This window comes from Telopea speciosissima, chromosome 1 (assembly GCF_018873765.1).
Source record: "Telopea speciosissima isolate NSW1024214 ecotype Mountain lineage chromosome 1, Tspe_v1, whole genome shotgun sequence".
Lineage (NCBI taxonomy): Eukaryota > Viridiplantae > Streptophyta > Magnoliopsida > Proteales > Proteaceae > Telopea > Telopea speciosissima.
In genome coordinates, this window is record NC_057916.1 from 19,259,453 (window position 1) to 19,279,560 (window position 20,108).

Here is a 20,108-nt window from a genome sequence, read left to right on the forward strand (position 1 = left end):
GAGAAATCAAGAAAAAAAAATGGAAAACAAAATGGTTCTATAGCATTTGACCTTCAATCAAACTGATATACATAACACTTTGTAATTGTGATTCAGTATACAAGGTGTTTTCCATCATGTGCCTTTCCTTTTCAGCTCTCATTTCAGGAGTGTCGTGATCCTTGAGAAACCATAAGTCCATGACCAGAGCAGTCGAAGCATGTTTCGTATTTTGTTCCTTGTTGCCCCCTCTCTCATGAGGATGCAACTGGGTGAACTAATGGTGGATGTGTTGTGAACAGGTAGACCCAGGGTGAACAGGTATTGATTTATGCAGTTCAGATGGGGCTGAGATTTTGTGAACAGGTAGACCCAGGGTTCTTTGCTCAGATGTTAAGTTTCAGTGTAATCGGAGTTGACTATGTGGCTAAGGGTGCATGGAATTGTCGACAAAGTATGCTTATCCACCAAATTTTTCTTCAACGAGTTCCGGATCATCAAACTTTTGATGTAAAATGTTTATGTCAATAAAAGTAACTCAAGGACTTTCAAGTCACGTGGAGAATGATAAAATAAGTGGCTTTAACTGGATTGGAGACATGACAATTTTCCTATACAACAACCATTGCCCACCTAGTATTAGACTTGTTCTCATGTATTTGTAACCATAATAGAAACGATGTCCAGGGGACCCAAGATTTGACAAACTTAAGCAACACCAATAAGAAGCCCACCCCGCCTCTTGTGAACATCGTGTTGGACTAAAATCCTTATTTAGATCACCAAACAAAATTTTGGTTAATAAAATCACAGATGCCCACCCGCCTTCCCACTGTGAGGTTCAAAATAAATATATGGAAAATATATTGATCATGTGAAGGTTGTTGTAAGAAATTAAAACAAGAAATAGTCGTTGAGGGGCAACAATATTGTGCAATAATACTGAGTTGGGATAGGGGTCGGTAAGGGTGTTAAAACCAAGCTAAAACTGTTTAACAAGCCAAACTGAACCGTTTAAATTGAAACTGACAAACCCTTTTCTTAAACCGTTCGATAACGATTAATAAACCGTTTAATAACAATTTCTGTCTATTTTATTCTGTAATGAACCGAACCAAATCGTATAACCGCCTGATACCCTTATTAGAGTCCTTAAACCTTGGAGACGAGGGTTTGGACTTTGGTAAGCGGTAACTGCACTCTGACGTCTCAATCCGACCCAAAACGAACCACCAGGGCCGGGCCTGGCAAGGCAACAATCGGGAAATTATTAAACGTTTTCTAATTCCCCGCCCTCCACCGCCAAGAAGACGAGAAGGAGTGGATATTTCAATTAATTCGCGCCCTTACCCTTGGTTGTGGTTGTGGTTGTTGTTGTGGTTGCCCGCTTAAAATACATCTTTCGCAATAACTCTGGCAGGAGAGCAGAGGCGGTGAATTAGGAATTTCACGGGTATGTTCATTCAGAAATTCGTTTCATCTTACTGGCCCTATTCCTGGAACCTCAATTTGCTTCTATTGTGAGAGGCTGAGGGTCTCTGGAATGGATTGTTACCTGAATTTCAGGGGCAATTATTTCCCTTTTTCTATTATTACATTCTCGTGATCTATCTGTTGTTTCCTGTATTTTGAAGATTTTTTTGTTTCTTTACTATTATTTTGATGTTTAGGTTGGGGTCCGGTAAAACTGAAACTATTTATTTTAGTAGTCAGAAGTACATATATGGCCTGTAAGTTTTAGATGTTTAAGCTTGCGGAGCTAATTAATACTCGTAATCCTTACATAGGATCCATAGCGGAGCAAAAGATAACCACTGTATCGGGTTATGTTTTTTCTTTATAGGTGTTCCGACTGAAACCTTTTGCAACAATTCTGGCCGTATTAATTTAAGACTAGGACAAGAATAGGTCTAATAATCCCAGGCAGGATCAAATAGAAGATCCTCCAATAAACAATAAATCATATGAGGGAATCAAAAGAACAATGAGAACTAAAATCATATGAGGGAACCAAGAGAACAATGGGAACTCAAATGTGGGAACAATTTCCTTGGTTGAAGTAACAAATAAAAACCCACAAATTTGTAACCTGTTGAAGCAGCAATGATCTTGATCTAATAATCTTCAAGAAATCGATGTAACAATCTGTTGAAAAGAAATCTCAAAAGCTTGTAGCACTCTTGAACTTGATTTGACTGAAACTAGGATTTAGAATCAAGAACCGATGGAAGGGGATGGGGAAAGGTGGGGTTGGCTATCTCACATTGGGCATCTCATCCATCCTATCTCAGGATTTTCACAATGACTAAAGCCAATATTTCATTAATCCACTTCGTGTACAATGCTGGCCTCCCTTACAAACTTATATAGAAGACTCAAAAATAGACTTAAACACTAAAAGGAAAGTACTAACCCTATCGTTAACTAATAAGGTAACCTAAATTGACTAAGAAAGTAAAATAATAAAGAAAACAGACTCAAAATAGGACTCTAACTAAACTAATGAAGCAAATTCCTTTTTCCTACTTTCTACCCATATTTTAGGCTCATTAAATTGGCCAATTAGAAGGTGTTTACCATGGGATCAAAGTCCCAATACATATATGACCCAACCCAGAGCTTATTTTCAATAAAATAAACCCTTTAGGTGACTTTTTTACATCACTCCAACATCTAATTTCTCTTGGGGAATGAAAGATGAGTTCAAATATTCAAAGGAGAAGCTTAGCTTGACTCTAACGGTTAGTTTGTTTTGCCTATAAAAGGATAGTCACTTGATGTCAAGAATCAATACAACACACAAACAACTAGTGTACAAGCTTCAATTTGATTCATCATCTTGAAAGATATTGTTGTGCTTGAGCTTCATTGTCTATATCCTCTTGAGAAGCTGCTGCTGTGTTGACTGTGCTAAAAAGCTACATCATCTTGAGAAAAAAGGCTGATTAAAAGAGCGTCAACATGTAAAGTTCAAAGCTAAAATCATCTTTTATTGATCATAGTGAGCTTGAAAGGTTACAGTTATTAGGCTTGAAAGAAGAAGTCATTTTTGTTGTAAGGAAAGCTTGTGTGGCTTAAAAATAAATCCGTGGTTTGTGTGACCTGGGTGGAAATCCTTGGCTAGGGTGGTTTTGGTGTTTAGCCTGAAAAAGTGGTTAAATTTGTAAGGGTTTGATTCTTGCCAGGGAAATGAATCGGATAGTGGAGAAATCATTGGTCCGTGATCAAGGTAGTGGGTGTACGATTGTTTGATCTGAACCACTCTAAATCCTTGTGTGCATTGTCTCCCTCCCTCTTGCATCTATATCACTTCAAGCAACTGATAGTAACCTTTGCTTGTTGCTTCTTTGTTTTCTGTTTTATGTTATTGGGTGATGTTGTTAGGATTAGTTTTGGTGTGTGTTTAATTTGTTATGTTTTGTTTTATTTGTCACAACCCAATTTACCCCCCTGGGTTGCATTTGACTCTACACCAGTGGTAAAATCTGTTGTTGATTACAAGTATATAAAGAGGGTAAAAGGGACTGCTATTCAAAAACAAAAACTGGAAATAAATTTAACTCCAACTCTTAACAGAGAAGTAGAGTTTGGATCAGACTCACAACCGTTCCTACGACTCTATTATCATGAATAAAATAGATGGAAGAGAATCATAAGAAAGAAAAGGAAAAAAAAATCAACTCCTAATTTATCCAACATGTTACCGCATCACATCGCATCACATCATCTAGGTTTTGGAATGGTATCCTACTTGAAGTATCTGGATCCTAACAATATCTACTACTTCCTGTGGGTGTGGCATTCGGTTGCTTTTAGCAAAGGAAGTTACAATGGAATTACACCGTTTTGTAGCCTTTTGGAATTTATGAGATGAGTGGAGCAATAGAATTTTTAGAGGCAGGGGTATAGAAAGTATGCCAGCTGAAGTGGTTAATATTATTAGAGTAGGGCGGCATATTGGGCCATCTTTTGAACCTATGGTTCTTGATTCATTCTTGAATAGGTTATGGGGAGATAATTAGATCTCAATCTTTTACCCCTTTAGTAATCATTCATCAACTCCTCAACTCCTGCTAGTATTGATGCAGTTAATTTGGACTCTGATGCTATCTTTGTGGTTAAAACAGGTCCTGGGGGGTAATTTTTGTTGTGTTTAGGAACCATAACAGTGATGTTTACATGCCTCTATATGGGACATGGAGTCCAACGCTGCTGAGTTGATATCTGTTATATTTGATTTTTGATATGCAGTCTGTCAAAATAATATGTGGCCAAGGGGTGTTGCCCCGTGGCGATTTGGAACTATCTATCAATCAAAGACGTCACCTCATGAGCAAAAAGTTAAATTTTTTGCCGAAGAAAATGCCTTTGACCGTTTCTCACCTATTTTTTAGGTTCCACAATCCCCAGTGAACTGTACAACCCAGTTCAACAGTTAGCTTCCTTGTGCCTTATGGGTTTACTCACCCGTTGACTTGCAAATATGTCAGACTCCTTGGTCCGTGTTTCAAGACGGATCAAATGCTGGGCCCGACAGGCGTGCGGTTGCCTGTATTCATTGGTCTCATTTGATGAATATGGGTGATTTGAGATGGTTATAGCTGGATCTCTTATATGGAACCTTGTTAATGGGGGCTCTCTCACAGGATTCACCTATCTATCTCAAAAGTCAATCTAGGAATATCTCATACCAATGTTGAAGCTATGCTGAGCCAACTCTTTGGAAGGCTATTTATTGTTTTGGTGAAATCCCAATGCAATAGTTTTTTTGCATTTCATAAGTTGAGGATTACCATCTTTTTCCCCCTTTCTTTTGGGGGGGGGGGGGATGCTTCATGTGTATCACAAAGTTTTCATTTATTTCCCATGAGGTTCTTGTTATTTTAGTACAGGAAAAAAAAACACAAAATTTCATATGCTTTTTCATGCTGTTCCAAAATCATTTGATGTCTAAAACCCTATAGCAAATAAAATGTGAAAATCAGCTTCAAGTTTTATCCAAATGAGGGTGATACCACCAAGTAAGTTATGATACTTGGAACCATAAAAGGCATAATGAACTTGAATGGATTAAACAAAAAGTCACTTTCTCTCGCAAGGGTCTGTATCCATTACCTAAATTTTAGACTAGGGCTCAACCAGGATGGTCAAGTATTTTCGTTGATTAGTAATTTAGTTGGGGCCATTTTTTTTTGGGACTTGTACTACCTTGGGTTTTTCTTTTTTCTATTCAGATCTTTGTTCTCATTCTGGTTAAAGTATAACCTTAACTTTAAATTAGGAATAAAAACATACAGTTTCAGGTCCTGCCGGATCAGGTTTTGGAATTCCAGTCTTCCAAAGAAATAGGTGTGAAGACCATGATGATAGATTGTGCCTTTATCCTATGTGATCAATTAGGATGTCAGACTCTGATTCCTTTTGAGTTGAGGATCCTTGATTTTGCCTTTGCTTTCTGTGGCTCCAGGTCCGAGTAGCTGGCTATGGTTTCCTGCATATTTTTTAGTGTACAGGACCTTTTGTCTGGTCACAAATTGTTATTCATATAAAAAAGCAAAAGTATGTCCATAAAAAAACCTCAGACACCGGTTTTTTCTTGTCACTGCTCTCATACCTTGTCATGAATCTGGTGTAGAGGAAACAAGAAGGGTGAATGTTAGAATGGATATGCAGAATTCTGAGGCCATTGAAGGAAACTTCTTGAATATATTAGCATGTATGGCCGTAGTTCGCATTGGAAGCTCTTTGGGGATGCAGATTTTTAGTTCTTATCTTTCTTATGTATAGGGAAAGTCATTGTTGAGCTGACCGCTAGCATTATTGTATAACTGCCTCCAGCATTTTGTATTTCACGTTTGAATTCTCTAGCAATTTTTTTAGCTTACTAAGGAAGATGCTAGAGTTTTTGTCAGTGGGTTCCTTGCCACTAAAATATTCCTTTCCCTTCAAAAAGGGGAGAGATTTTCATATTTCAACAAACCATTGCTCTTGTTTTTTTTTACCGACTCACTTGCTTTCCTTTACTGCCGCTAATGTGTTATTCCTAATGCTGAGCCTTTTTTTTTGTCAGAATCAGATAGCAGATTTTTATATCGTTGGTAAACATGCAGGTAAGTTTTTGGATTATGATGGATAGTTTCCGCTTTTGACGATTTTTGTATCAAAGTAGGAAAGTCTGACACTTGGACATAATATATGCATAGCCAACTATGGATTTGTTACTGATTATTAATCCATTACTTTGTTCAATGTTAATGATTGCTGTAAATGTCTTCCAAGATAGAATGAGATATAACATCTGTGGTACATTGTAATTTGATTTATTAACTTGTGGTATTTAATTATTTTTAACTTAACAACATGATGGATTGTATTTGTAACGACCTAGCCCCTCTATTGGCATGATATTGTCCTCTCTGCCCCAATGGGCCTCAAGGCTTTAAAACGCGTCTTCCCAAGTGGAGGAGACTTCTCTTTATCAATAGCTCAAGATCTCCTTTACTAGTCGATGTGGGACTAAGTTTGTACCATAGTTGTCACGGCGTCACGGCGATCCAAGTCGGTGGAAGGGTGTCACGTCGATATATCGACATGTCGCCCGCCATGGCGTTGCCATGGCGAGCATGTCGACCATGTTTAATTTTTTATTTTCTCTATTTTTAATGTCATTGAGTATGCCATAATATATGTCCTATAACATCAAAAATCAACATGAAAGTGTACTACACTACTACTAATATACTATGCCACTATGGTTTAATTCAATGAAAGTGTAACTAATATCCATTAGTGTATATGAAAGTATGAAAAATTGAAAATATAGATAACCTATCAAATAATTGAAAGCAATAGTAAAAATTAAATGATAGGCTAACTTTTTCATGAAGCTTGATAGCAATAGTCTTTCTTCGTGTGTGTGATTTGGAGCAAAGCAACTCGAACAAAGTAATAGGTATATATTAATATATATGAATTTGATGAAAGAGGAGAGGAAATTATGTATTTAAAAGCCAAAAATAATTTAAGATAGATAATGAATATAGTAATCAAAGATCAAATTATTAAAGTCAAGTAATCAACCAAATATAGATAACTTTAAGTCCTTAACTAATCTTCAAAGATCAAAGTTTAAAGTTCAAACCTTCAAAGTTTAAATAATCCATAATCATAATATCCAAAAGGACCAAAACTAATTAATTATCATATTCATCTAAAAGATCGCATTTGGCAGATTTTCTTGTCGTGGCTCTTCGACACCAACATAGTCATCTACGACATTCTCGTCGTCATTCACATCATCTTCCTCTTCTTCCTCATCTTCATCTAGCTCGAGTCATCCCGAACATCAGCCATCCTTGAGCTACCTCTCCCTCTAGCATGTCCACGGCGTGAATATGTCACATCGGCTCTAGAGGTTGATGCTTGAGTTCTCCTTGGTCGGATGGGGGCTTCAATCGATGCCCCATTGCTCTACCAACATCATCCCACGTGAGATCATCATTGGGATGGACTAAATCTTCCTCTTGGGTAACCATCCACTCACTAGACCAATCCAGCTCATCAAGAATTAGTGGATCATATGTTTTGTTTTTGCCTTCCACTCACGTCTCTGTTGAAACCTTTCATGGAGGCGGCTATTGTATTGAACATAGACTAGATCATTCAAACGAGAATGTTCCAGTCTATTCCTCTTTTGGTATGAATCTGAATTCATAAACAAGAGAGAACAAAAAAGTCATTTTTCAATAAAAGACATAACAAAAGTGGAAAAAAAGAGTCTAAAAATAAATTAAAAGTAAATGTAATCATGTAAGTTAATACTTAATACTTACAAACTCAAATGTGCTCAGCTTGCGCTCGCAACTAGAAGAAGAGCAACAAAGGCCTAGTATGCGTCGTGCAAGCTTTGAAAGCTCAAAGCACGACCTCCATTTGTACTCCACCAAGTAACTATAAAAATATAATAAAAAACTGAATTAATAGTAATACATCATAGACATAGTAGCATACAACGAGGTACAAACTAAAAATACTAAGTTACTTACTAGGATTTATGGTTGTCCGTTGTCTAATCGCCATATCCCTCCCGAAACAACCCTTTGAATATCTATAATCATCAATTTGCAAAGTTATCTTGTCTTCAGTATAGCAGAGGTCAACTACCAACTGGTCATGACATCAACCAATGAGATGTGTAGATTGGCAATCGTTCGCCATTTTCATTTTCCTTGAACATGAAAAATTTTCCGGATTAAGAAATAGTGCGGCTCCATACAATGGACGCTCCATCTGACACTCCCAACGCCCGTCAATGATACTTATAATTTTCTTCCACACCGTTCTTTATGTGCTAAATGTTCACGTATTTTCTTTTTGCCTCTTCCATAGCAACATAAACTTCGCATGCAGCCTCTCATCACCATCAACAATCCTCAAAACAACAATAAGTGGCTTCGATGCTCTAATAAAATCCTCCACAGTGTTCCAAAATGGTACAAGAAACACCGTTTCTTCCACTTTCGCTCAGCCTCTGTCTTTGACAAATTAGAACCCTTCCACTCATCGAAATAAACAAATGCTTCAATGCATCCTTATGCCTAACTAAGCTCGACATGTCAAACAAGCAACAGAAATCTAGTAGCTGCAGCTCTCACAAGATCTTTTTGTCAGCTTCTTTTCCTCATTGCATCAAGAAGACGTGTGTCAGAGATGAAGGTGGTTATTTTTTTGCCTTACCTATCACATTCTTAAAGTCTTTCGCACCACCTATATCCTCCAACATCGGTCTAAACAATGGGCTGCACAAGGAGTCCAAGATAGCTTTCTTCTCTTTTCCATAAGCATTTTACCAGCCAACTTATAGTTTGAAGCATTGTCACCACAACTTCAATGACATAATCCTCACCAATCTCATCAATTTTGCTATCAAGCAATTCAAATAGCATTTGTGCACTTTAACCATACCGACGCATCATCACAGATCCCATGAAATAAGTCCCCTCGGATGCTTAACGAGAAAATTAATTAAGTGCCTTCCCCGCTTATCCGTCCATCCATCGGACATAAGAGTGCACCCATACCGCTTCCAATACTCTTCATATTTTTCTTCATCTCTGCAGTTTCATTCAAGATTTCTTAACAATGGCACTCTCACTTGATGATATGAAGGTGGAATATATCCAGAACCATATTGTGCATAGACTCGCACATCACCTCAAAGGTCCTTGCCTTAATAGCATTGAATGGGATACCTCGATACAACCACTTAGCAATGTGATAATCAACTCTAGCTTTTTGTTCGGTGTCCTAAAACGGTTCTCTATAGTAGTCCGAGTAGAACTACTATTATGCCTCTCATTGACTACTTGCTCAGAGTCCGTCTAACATGAGCATCCATGGGACCCCTTACTTGAGGCTGAGTAACCTTTCTTTTCTTAGCAATTGTCCCAAGCTAGGAGCCACCCTAGCAATTGTAGGAGTCCGGGATTGTCCTTCTAGTGTATCTTCCGATTGTATTTGCCCTCCAACTTCTACAAGATTATCATCACCATCATCATCATCCAATACTCGTAATTTGTTTCTTCTTTTTTTATTTAGAGCTGCCCTCATCACTGAGAAATAGAATCATTCGCCTTGGTACACTTAATAACGTCTCCATATCCACCCACCAAATGTTGCTTCAATCTTTTAATTCCACAACTCATTTCTTTGCCACAAAGGGTGCATTTAACAACATTCTTGTTTGTTAGATCTGGCCAATACCCATACTTCCACCCAGGGTCATTTGATTTGGCCTTTCTTGTTGGGTCTTTGCTTGGATCATATCCTGGAGTAGCTCCAAAGATTTTACAATATTTTCACCCCCACTACTAATTGGTGTAGAACCATCCATTAGTTGAGTGAAAGACACTAGTAGACTACAAAGGTAACAAAACAAAAAAAACAATTAAACTGATTTTTAGCATATTAACATTAAGCTGAACTAGGATGGAATATACCAAACACAAAATCCAAGTACTGGTTTTTAGCGATTAACATTAATGGATGGAGGGGGAAAAAAACTGAAATTATGGACTTGAATATGTGTCTTTTGTTGTGTGTGTGACACGTGAGTCGTGATCGAGACCGTGAGTGAAATCGGTGAATAGGGATGGACTACGGCTGTAATAACTATTAAATCCCTCCCCATTGTCTCTCGAGTCTCGACTCTCTCCCTGTCTCTCGTGTGTGTAAGTGTAATCGTGTATGTGTGGGCTGTGGCTGTGTGCAAGGTAAGAAGAAGAAAAATAAAAAACAAACACCTTCTATGTGATCGTGCAACCCCGCAATCGCAAGGCAAGAAAAAGGAAAAAAAAAAAAAAACAGAGATAGTTCGGCTGTAATAAATCCTCCCCTTCTCGTCTCTCAACTCTCTCCCTGTCTCTCGTGTGTGACACTGTGTGTATGTGTGGCACTGTGCAGGCAAGAAGAAGAAAAAAAATGCAAGGCAAGAAGTCCCAAGGTCTGCGATCGTAAGCAAGCTAGTTGCAAGGCAAGAAGAAGAAAAAAGGAAAGAAAAAAAAACCGAGAGGACTATGGTTACAACACTGGCTGGAATAAATCCCTCCCCCTCTCTCTCGGCTATGTTCCGTCTCCGTGATTGTACAAGCAAAGAAGAAAAAGAAAAAGAAAATAAAAACCGAGAGGAGTCGAGAGTGAGGACTACTAATCGAAATAAATCCCCTGTCTCTCGACTCTCTCCCCACACCGTGTGTGTAAATGTGGCGTGCAAGGCAAGAGAAAAATAAAAATAAAAACGATACTACCGGCTGTAGTAGTGATCGGAGGTCGGGAGGAGAAGAATCAAGAAGAAGAAGTTAAGAAGAAGAAGAAGAGGTCTCGCCGGGAGGAGGAAGCAAGGCAAGAGAAAAATTACAAAAAAAACGATACTATCGGCTGTAATCACTACCGGAGGCTGGGAGGAGAAGAATCAAGAAGAAGAAGTTAAGAAGAAGAAGACGAGGTCGCGGCGTCTCGCTGGGAGGAGGAAGAAGATCCAAATTAAAAAAAATTACAAATTTACTTACTTGGAGAGTTGGAGTCCTGGAGATTGCCGGAGAACCGGAGAAGTTCAAGTTCGAACTTGTTCGAAGGCTGCCGAGACTCGAGAGTTGCAGGAACTAGGAAGCGAGGAAGTTACCGTTGCCGCCCGGAGTCACGATCCCTCTCCTCTCGATTTTCCTTTTGCGATTTCTAATTTTCTATTTCCCCATTAGGGTATAACCGTATAAGACTATAAGAGTATAAGTTATTATGTTTATTTAAGTTTTATGATAATGTGTATTGTAGGTGTAACTTGAAAAAGTTACACCTCCAATACACATTAACGAAAAAGCATCTAAGTTATTAAATCGCTTTTAAAAAATATATATATATAAACCTGACTTTTATACATTAAATGTTCAAATATCGGTCGACATACCCATATATCGTGGTATGGCGTCCATGGCGACGCCATGGCGACGCCATGGAAGCCATATCGCTCGATATTTATACATATACCATGGCGGATCTCGATATGCCCTTTCCCCCAGCGCCAGGACGCCATGGCGGCGCCATGGCGACGCCATGACAACTATGGTTTGTACCCCCTCACCGATCTCCCAAATCCCCTGGTACCAGGCTGTCTCTTGGTGGGGATACCTCACCGATCTCCCAGGCAGGCCGGTACTAGGCCGTATTCTGAGGCGTTACATTCTCCCCCCTTACTAGCACAGCGTCCCCACTGTGGCTACACTACTGGTGTCGGGAGTTTGCTCTAATACCACTTTTGTAACGCCCCCAAACTGGCCTAGGGGTAAGGGTCGTCACACAAATCCACAAGATCGAAATGGTTTTAGATAGATGAACCAAAATTGAACCATTATCTTAATTTCCAAATAAATCCTCAATAATAGCATCATATAACACAGCGGAAGACTTAAACAATTAAAATCAGCTTCCAATTAATATGAATTCGAATATTAAAAACTAAAGTGCTGGTTGCACCACAACTAAAAGTAAAATATAAATCTGTATTACATCCATCCATCCAAATCTTAAAATAAACCATGTATCTAAGGTCAAATCCAAATTCAAATCATTACTACCGTTCCAAATAAAAGAAGTAAATGAATCCATAAATGTTCTAATCATCCTCAATCTGATCATCATCTCCTCCAACAACTCTAGTACACTCATCGCATGAGCATGGCTTCTGACTCTCTACCTTTGTATGGTTAATAAAAGGGGTAAGCTTGGGGAAAACTTAGTAAGGGGGAACATAACACAGATATCGGTAAACAAATGCATATCTAGAAACATAATAGAATTTCAAAATAAAAGTTATCAATATAATCAACGAGATGGGACTCAGGCTCTTGGCTCACAGAATCGGTAATGGGCTCCTATGGAGGGGAAACCATGTTCCTTAAACGTCACGCTCTTGCCTCACCCCTTGGTCCACATACCCAAATATAGTGGAATTGTGAGCTTCGAGCTCTTGACTCATAGAACCGGACCATGTCCTTAAACGTCACGGTCTTGCCTCACTCCTATGCTCAACAATCCACCCCAACACATAACCTCCTGTTGGAAGGGTTGCAATCGAACGGTATTACATTCAAATCATATCTCATAAAATAATGAGTCTCATCATTCTTTTGATAAAGTCACAACCATGCATTCTTTCCATAGAAATCAAACTATATTTCAAGTTATTAATTTTAGATAATAGTCATTCCCTTCCACGATTTAGGAAGGAGGAATTTAATTTGTTTTAGGATTTGGTCATTGGCCTTATTATAAATATAGCTAAATCGTGGGAGGCTCCCCCCACAAGTTTTAAAGTTTAAAAAAAAGAATTCGTTGGCTGCCATTGCTGCTGCTTCTTGCTCCCTTGTGAGTGTGTGCATCCTTGTGGATCTCAAGGTGGAAAGGGACTGGTGGAATCCGATTGACTCCTTATGCCGTGACGGCTGGGAGGATCTTCTTCAATTCGAAGGTGGTTTTATCCTTCACATCTGTTCAAGCTGTTGTCAATGGAATCTCTAGTAAGTTTGACACAAAATTTCTTCTTCTAACCCTCTAGTCCTTTCCCTTAATTGATCCCCTTTATTTTTTGTTTGAATCCCATAAACCCTAGATTCTTGCTGCTCAGCCATATTTAACCATTATAATTACTTCAAATTCAAACCACAACCTCTCCTTAATGCCCCTACACTCGACCTAACCTGCTGCCCCATCCTAGCACTAAACCCTAACTGACATTGTCTCTATAAAACCCAAAAACACCTTAAATTCTGTAAAACCCAATTCAGCCATCAGAAAACTCACAAATTTTGATCGAACCTCCCTCCCACTGTCCCCTATACTTGATTCAAAATCCTGCCCCAAGTCCCACCTCTGAACCCTAGTTTTGACTGTTTTCCTATTTCTAAAACCCGAAACCCTAACCCTAATTCTGTAGAATTTTCAAACCCTAATATTTTTATACTATAATAACCCCCTAGACCTGCCCATTAAAACCCTATAAACCTCATCATCAACATCCCACTCAAACCCTAGTTTTACCCTAATTTACCCATACTTAACCCAATCGGCCAACACTGTTTGAGTTCTTCCTTTACCTGGCTCCTACTAGGATTGTCTCCTATTCCAGGACTACATTACCCAGGACCGAAAAGGGAAGGGAGATTAGAAGCGTTTAATGAAGTGGGGGTTAAAGGAATAATGGGACCTATAAGAGAGGAGTGAGAGGATAAAGTGGAGGGCAGGGGGTCAGAAGTCGAGGGCATCGCAAAGCCAGGAGAGGATATGGCGGAGTTCAACAGAGGGTCTATAGGGGAAGCCAGGGAGGAAGAAGCTGGAATAGGAAAGGTTGAAGGGTTCGAGGAAGGAGGAGGGCAGAAAAGAGTAGCGGAAGGACAAAGGGGGTTAGAAAGAGGTGTCGCAGGTGCTAGAGTACCATCACTAGAGGCTTGGATCAGCGGTCAGAAGACTGGAACGAACAGACGGGAGGTTGCTAGGTTTCAGGGACCTACTGAACAAAAAATCGGCAGAGGGGAGAGTCCGGTATCCACGGTGGCGATGTTGACTCTGAAGCCGAGCACGGTCTCGACTGGGATGACGGGGGAGATGCGAAGGAGTTTGTCACTGTGGCAAAGGAGATGGAGAAGGCACAGGAAGGATGGGAGGGGTTGAACTTTTGGCGGATGGAGGAACATTGCACTCCAGTGTCGTGACCAAACACCTTGCAGCCCAGACATTGGGACGGCAGCCATTCATAGGTGACCTTCTGGTAAAAGGAAAGACCTTGATCATCAGTGATCGGGATGGAGCTTGGAGGCCGAAATTTCCATACAAATCCTGGCGAAATCCAGTTGGTCTTGTCTTTTGGTTCTCCCATCGGAACAGAGAGGCGTACCCACAACAGAGCCAACGATGCTGAGCCCTTCTTCTCCCCAGAGATGCAAAGGCAGTCTAGGAAGGGTAATCCAAAGAGGAATGGTGTTAAGGTCGACTCTTTGGAGTTGCAGGTGCCTGTCTCATTGGCAATTGGTTTACAGCCTACTTGCCAAGGGCCTCCTTCCAGAATGCGTAGTCGTCGAAGAATTTGAAAATGAAGAAGCCGTTATCTAGAATGTAGGTGTACACAGATCCATTTATGTTCCATTGCTTAGTTAGAGACTGCTTAAAAATGGCAAACGGGGGGGGGGGGACTGCCAATAAAATGGCCAACCAAAGCAGAGTGCCATTTTGCAGCTTCCACATCTAGAAGATTGCTTTGGAAGAAGGTATGCTTGACTGAGTCAGAGAATGCCAGACGAACAAAATGTAGAGGAAGTCCAACTCGAGAGGGAGGGGGCTGCTTGAAAAGAGAGTTCCAGGGTTTGCCAAGGGGTTGGGAGGCAAGAGGGGTGGTGTAGGAAACAGTAGGAGTAGTGGAGGAGGAGGGTGGGGCAGGGGAAGAGGAGGTCATGACCATCGGCCACTACCTGCTTGCGGCAGGAGGAGTAGGAAGCAGAGCCAAGAGAGTCATTCCGATCATTCTGGTCCTCAGGTGTTATTTTTTGACTCTGCTTAGTTCATCTTTCTTGTATATTTTTTATTTTGTGTTCACTCTTTCCTATGGAGTAATTATCTTTTGATTTCAATGCAGGCGAGTGATAGGTTTAACATTAATTCCCAGCTTGAGCATCTCCAAGCTAAATATGTTGGCACTGGGCATGCTGACTTGAATCGATTGTAAGTCCTTAATTCCTTATGGCTTATGCATCTCAATTTTTCTGTTATTTTCTTTATAATGGGTGTGCTAATTCATTTATATTTTTTTGGTTTGTAGTGAGTGGGCGGTGAATATCCAGCGTGACAGCTATGCTTCGTATGTTGGCCACTACCCCATACTTGCGTACTTTGCCATTGCAGAAAATGAATCAATAGGAAGAGAACGTTACAATTTTATGCAGGTACACGTAACATGTTGAATTGTTTATCTTTTAGTTCTGTAGTGGCTTGATGGGCTTATGGGTGTTTAGTTTTCTATCATAGTATTGTTACACATTTCATGTGAATCACTGAATGGCCTTGGCATTCTATATCTAAATTAATGGCTGCATAAAATCTTCTTGTAAGAATATTTCGTTGACACAATGTTTTTCTTGATGTCCTAAAATGCTAAAACCAATATGAATGGTTTGATTATGCATGTAGGTGGAGGAGCTGCCCCTCCCCATTGTGTGTGTGTGTAGGGGGGGTTAGTGATGCAGATTCATCACCAAATAGGGCTTGTTTCATTGGGAATAAGTCTAAGGTTGGGTTACATACATGTCAGGCCTTTGATCCCATGGGTTTCTAATGTAATAGGCCACTTTTATGGGCCTAAAATATGAGTATATAGGTTGCATACGGGATTAGTCCAATACTTAGTTTATTTTTATGTTTTTTAATTGAACCGGTTCAAATTGGTTGCATCCAATTGGTTCAATTTAAGTGATCATGTGACTTGGTTAAGTGGTCATGTGGTGTAAGTTGGGCTGGATTAGGACTCTATAAGTCCAGCCATGTTTGGAGTCTATTTCTTTTAGTATTTTAGTTTCCTAGTTGGTTTAAGTTACCTAATAGGTTAGGGATAGGGTTAGGCCATTCTTTTTTAGTGTCTAAGTCTATTTTTGAGTCTTTTATATAAGTTTGTAAGGGAGGCCAGCATTACATACGAATTTAATTAATGAAAAGGTTTTTGTTTGCTGCCATAGCTGCTGCTTTGCTCTGTTGAGTGAACCTTGTGAGTAATATCAAGGCTACCTTGTGGGTAATATCAAGGTGAAGGGATTGGTGGATCTCCAATCGACTCCTTGCATCTTGTAGATTGGGAGGTCCTCTCTTAGCTTTTCTTCAATCTGCTACTGTTGGAGATCAGTGTTAATTCAAGTAAGTAGTCTAATAATTCTGCAATTTAATTCCTCTTCTTAATCCTCCACTTAATCCTAATCGATTCCCATAATCCTACCCTCACTCTAAAATCTGTCCAGCCTTATCCCTCCACTCAGTCTCAGTTGCAGCCCAATTTGTCCATCAAAACCCTAAATCCAATTCTGCCCTAAATTGCAGAATTTCGTAACTCATCCAAACCCTAACTTCTTTATACCAATGTAACCCCCTAGACCTGCCCATTAATACCCTATAAACCTCTTTCCCAAAATCCACCCCTAAACCCTAGATCCTGAAAACACTCCATTTTTACAAGGCCTCTAACCCGAAACCCTAGATTTCCAACTTCATCCAAATCAATCCAAACCTACACCAATAGACTCCTAAAAACCTGCACATCATTACTAAATAAAACCCTAGCTCAAACTCCTAGTCCTAACCCTAATTCTGCCCTAATTAGCCTAAGCTGTCCCAATCGGCCAGCCTTGTTAGATAACCCTATTCCCCTGGCTCCTAGTGGGACTACTCCAACTTAGGACTACATCAGTTAGTTTGTCCTGTATGCAGTTTGGAAATGGTTTTCTTCCCAATCCTATAAATTTGAGGGTAGGAGTCAAATGAGAACAGATGATTCTGAGAATGGGGAACAAAATTCCCTTCGGGTGCTTATGCAAGGATGGGGGTTTCTTGTGGTACTGTTTGCATTTTGTTTTCTTTCTTGATAGATGGGGCAGTCATAAGTGTTACAATGGGGAAGTTGAATCTGATTTTTTTTGTTTCATGTGAACTTGGGTTAGGAAACTTAGGATTCATTAATCATTTTACATAGGTTCTGGTCCTTGAGTAGTTCCCTTTGGCCCATGTAAATTGTAGAGGCACTTTTCTTTATGAATAGAATCTTGAACTTGTCAATAAATGATCACATATTCTAATAGTGGAAAGGATTGGTAGACTTTCCAACAGAAACCTTTGGTCTATTTGCACCAATTTTGGCTAGAGAGACCCTTAGATCTTTGAACTTGAGGAAAAAATTCATTAGACAGGCAGTATGATTTCACTGAAAAAGAGAGAAAAAAAAATCCCAGAGGCCCCTATTGCATTAAAGGAATCCCAAGTCACCATTAAGGGATTTGAAAAAGGATACTCGTTTGCTTCATTTCAAGGCACTACTTGATTATTGATGCAAGATACTAACCATCCGTAAAAGGAGTAACAGTTGTATCTTGATCATGCATAAAATGGAGGGAGCCATTAATGCTTTTGATGCTTTCCTTCTCATGATGAATTTTCTTATAATCTTTGCTTGAACATCGTCTGGAAATTTGAGTTGGATAAAATGTTGGCAGCTGGCTAACTTCTTCATGGTAGGTACTTGGTGTGCAAATGTGACAGAGAGATTCGAACAATTCTTTGTCCGTCGCAATTTTGGAAAGATCATTACTCTACTTGGCTGTGCTGTTGGGTTTCCCAGAGAGTATGGCATTTCTTAAGTATGGAAGCAAAACTATATAAACACTGGAAATCATTCCCAATTAAAGGTGTTATCCTTTAATGTTCAATAAGATAGGACCCAATCCCTGCAAATAATTGTTTACCTTTTTCAAGAGAACTCATCCTACAACATGTGAACCAGTTGTGCCATGGAGATGTCAAGGGTTCCTGGATAAAACAATCTTTTGATGTCAATTAGTAGGGCATAAAGTGTTATTGATTGGTATTTTAAATGGAAAGAATCTTGAGAACATTGAGAGATCAGAAAATGGCATTAAACATGGTAGTGAGTGCTTCTTTTCTTTAGGTTGGGCTGTTTCTCCCCCCCCCCCCCCCTAAGATAGGAGAATTTGTTCTCCAAAGTAGGTTATTTCTTTTTAAGTTTCTTCTCTGTTTACTTGAATTATCAGGCTTCTTTCTCATGCTACTTTCTTCATGATCCTTGCACAAGTAGTTCATTTTGGGCAGTATGTTGATAGTTAGGAACTGTATGAAACAATTCCCATTGCTGTGAATTCTACTGTGAAATAAGTTGTTTGTTCGTAAAGGCTTTATTGTTGAAACTAATGTTTATCTACAGATATGCTAGATCTCATGCGAATGCTATTTTTGTGCAGAAAATGCTGTTGCCATGCGGTCTTCCCCCTGAAAGAGAAGAAGATTAGTTGGCATATTTAGATTGTCAAATCAAGCATTCCTGATTGTGCTCTCTTACTGTTGAGGGATTATATTGTCATGATATTTTTTATTTACATGATATCTCTGGTGTTGCTTTTATGAACAAGCCATGGCTTCGATAAATTAATCCATGACTTCCTTGACACCATCACTCCAAATCTCTTATAGTAGATTTAGAGGTGTAATTTTAGTAGTAAGTTTGGATATATAATACTCTTTGCTCATTAAGTAGTATATCTTATTGATCTTTTAACATTCATCCATCTAGGGCATTTCTCATGGAGGTATGATTAATGTCAAACTCTACCAGTGTTCTATGTTGCCAGACCCAAGCCCGGATGAATGAGAGGCCGGAGGGTTTGTGCATCCGGTTAGCAGTTGGCATTGCAAAAACTGTAGTCAAACTCCTTTGCATGGATCCTAGAATTTTATAGTTTCCAGGTGTCCCCTCAGAAAGGATGCAGTGCATTATGATTCGAATGTAGTAGAGAGTGAGCAAGGGTTAGCTAGGGTGTTTCCCATAAGCAACGCATCACTTTGGCGTTTACTTGTGGTGACAATTAGGCAAGGTTTCTTGCATTATGAATGAGTGTGAATGGGTAAAAAAAGTTAGTCCAAAAAATGTAGGATTAGATTAACATCTTGGAACATAGGAATTTTTACGAAAAACAGTTGAAGCAATTTTGGAACTCATGGATAGATTAGTTCAAGGAATTAGTTAAGGAGAAAAGATTATTATATTTGGGAGATCAAGATAGACATATTAGAACAAATATAGTAGACGTTCTAAAATAATTCATGTAGGATATAGTTTTTTGGAGATAGGAATGAGAGGACACCAGTTTTAAAATCGGACAAAGTTTTCCTTCATCAATGGGATTTCATTCACAATTGGGTGGGAGAGAGCAAGAAAGGGTATTGGGAGGGCATTTTGGAAACATACTAAAACCTTATGATGGTGGGTGAACCGTTCTCTATTGGTGGATGGGACATTTAATCCTTTAAAATTTGTTGTAGTTTATGGGTTATCAATAATAAACAGATGCTTGGAAAAAGAGATCATTTAATAACCTTCAAAAGTGGGCAAAATAAGAACAATATTTTCCTCAATCCGTAGAGGATGTTCCACCCTCCATCCTAGGGTTCACAAATCCTTCCTAAGGGTTTTGTATGCTCCAAAATGCCCTCCCGAGACTCATTCCCGCCCTCTCCCACCCCTCAGTGATCCCATTCACTGCAAGGCGGGAAAGGGAATTGGTAGGATATTTTTGAACATACTAAAATCCTAGGAGGGGTTTGTGAACCCTAGAATGGTGGGGGAACCATCCTCTATGGGTGGAAGGAAACTTAGTCCTTTGGTTAATATCTTAATATGTAGATTATCTTTTTCTTCTTTAAAAAAATAGTATCTCTCAGTTAATGGTAATGGCTAGTCAGCCACATCTTTGTCTCATCCCTTCAAACTCCAAAAATTTTATCCTTCAAAAAAAAAATTTCGTTAATGATTTCATAAT

The 20,108-nt window shown here is 39.3% G+C and overlaps 1 protein-coding gene across 2 annotated transcripts; it reads left to right on the plus strand.

The window, feature by feature from the left end:
- The first annotated feature begins 1,344 nt into the window (after positions 1-1,344).
- On the plus strand, positions 1,345-18,837 carry LOC122657362 (uncharacterized protein At4g14342). 2 transcript variants are annotated; one of them, XM_043852044.1, is made up of 5 exons: positions 1,345-1,432; positions 6,050-6,089; positions 15,158-15,243; positions 15,341-15,464; positions 18,534-18,837. In XM_043852044.1, the coding sequence occupies exons 2-5, from the start codon at positions 6,084-6,086 to the stop codon at positions 18,579-18,581; spliced, it is 264 nt and encodes an 87-aa protein (XP_043707979.1). In that variant the 5' UTR covers positions 1,345-1,432; positions 6,050-6,083; the 3' UTR covers positions 18,582-18,837. The 2 variants fall into 2 exon arrangements, with proteins under 2 accessions (XP_043707979.1, XP_043707987.1); XM_043852052.1 differs by lacking the exons at positions 1,345-1,432; positions 6,050-6,089 and having other exon boundaries at positions 15,152-15,243.
- The last annotated feature ends 1,271 nt before the right edge of the window (positions 18,838-20,108 follow it).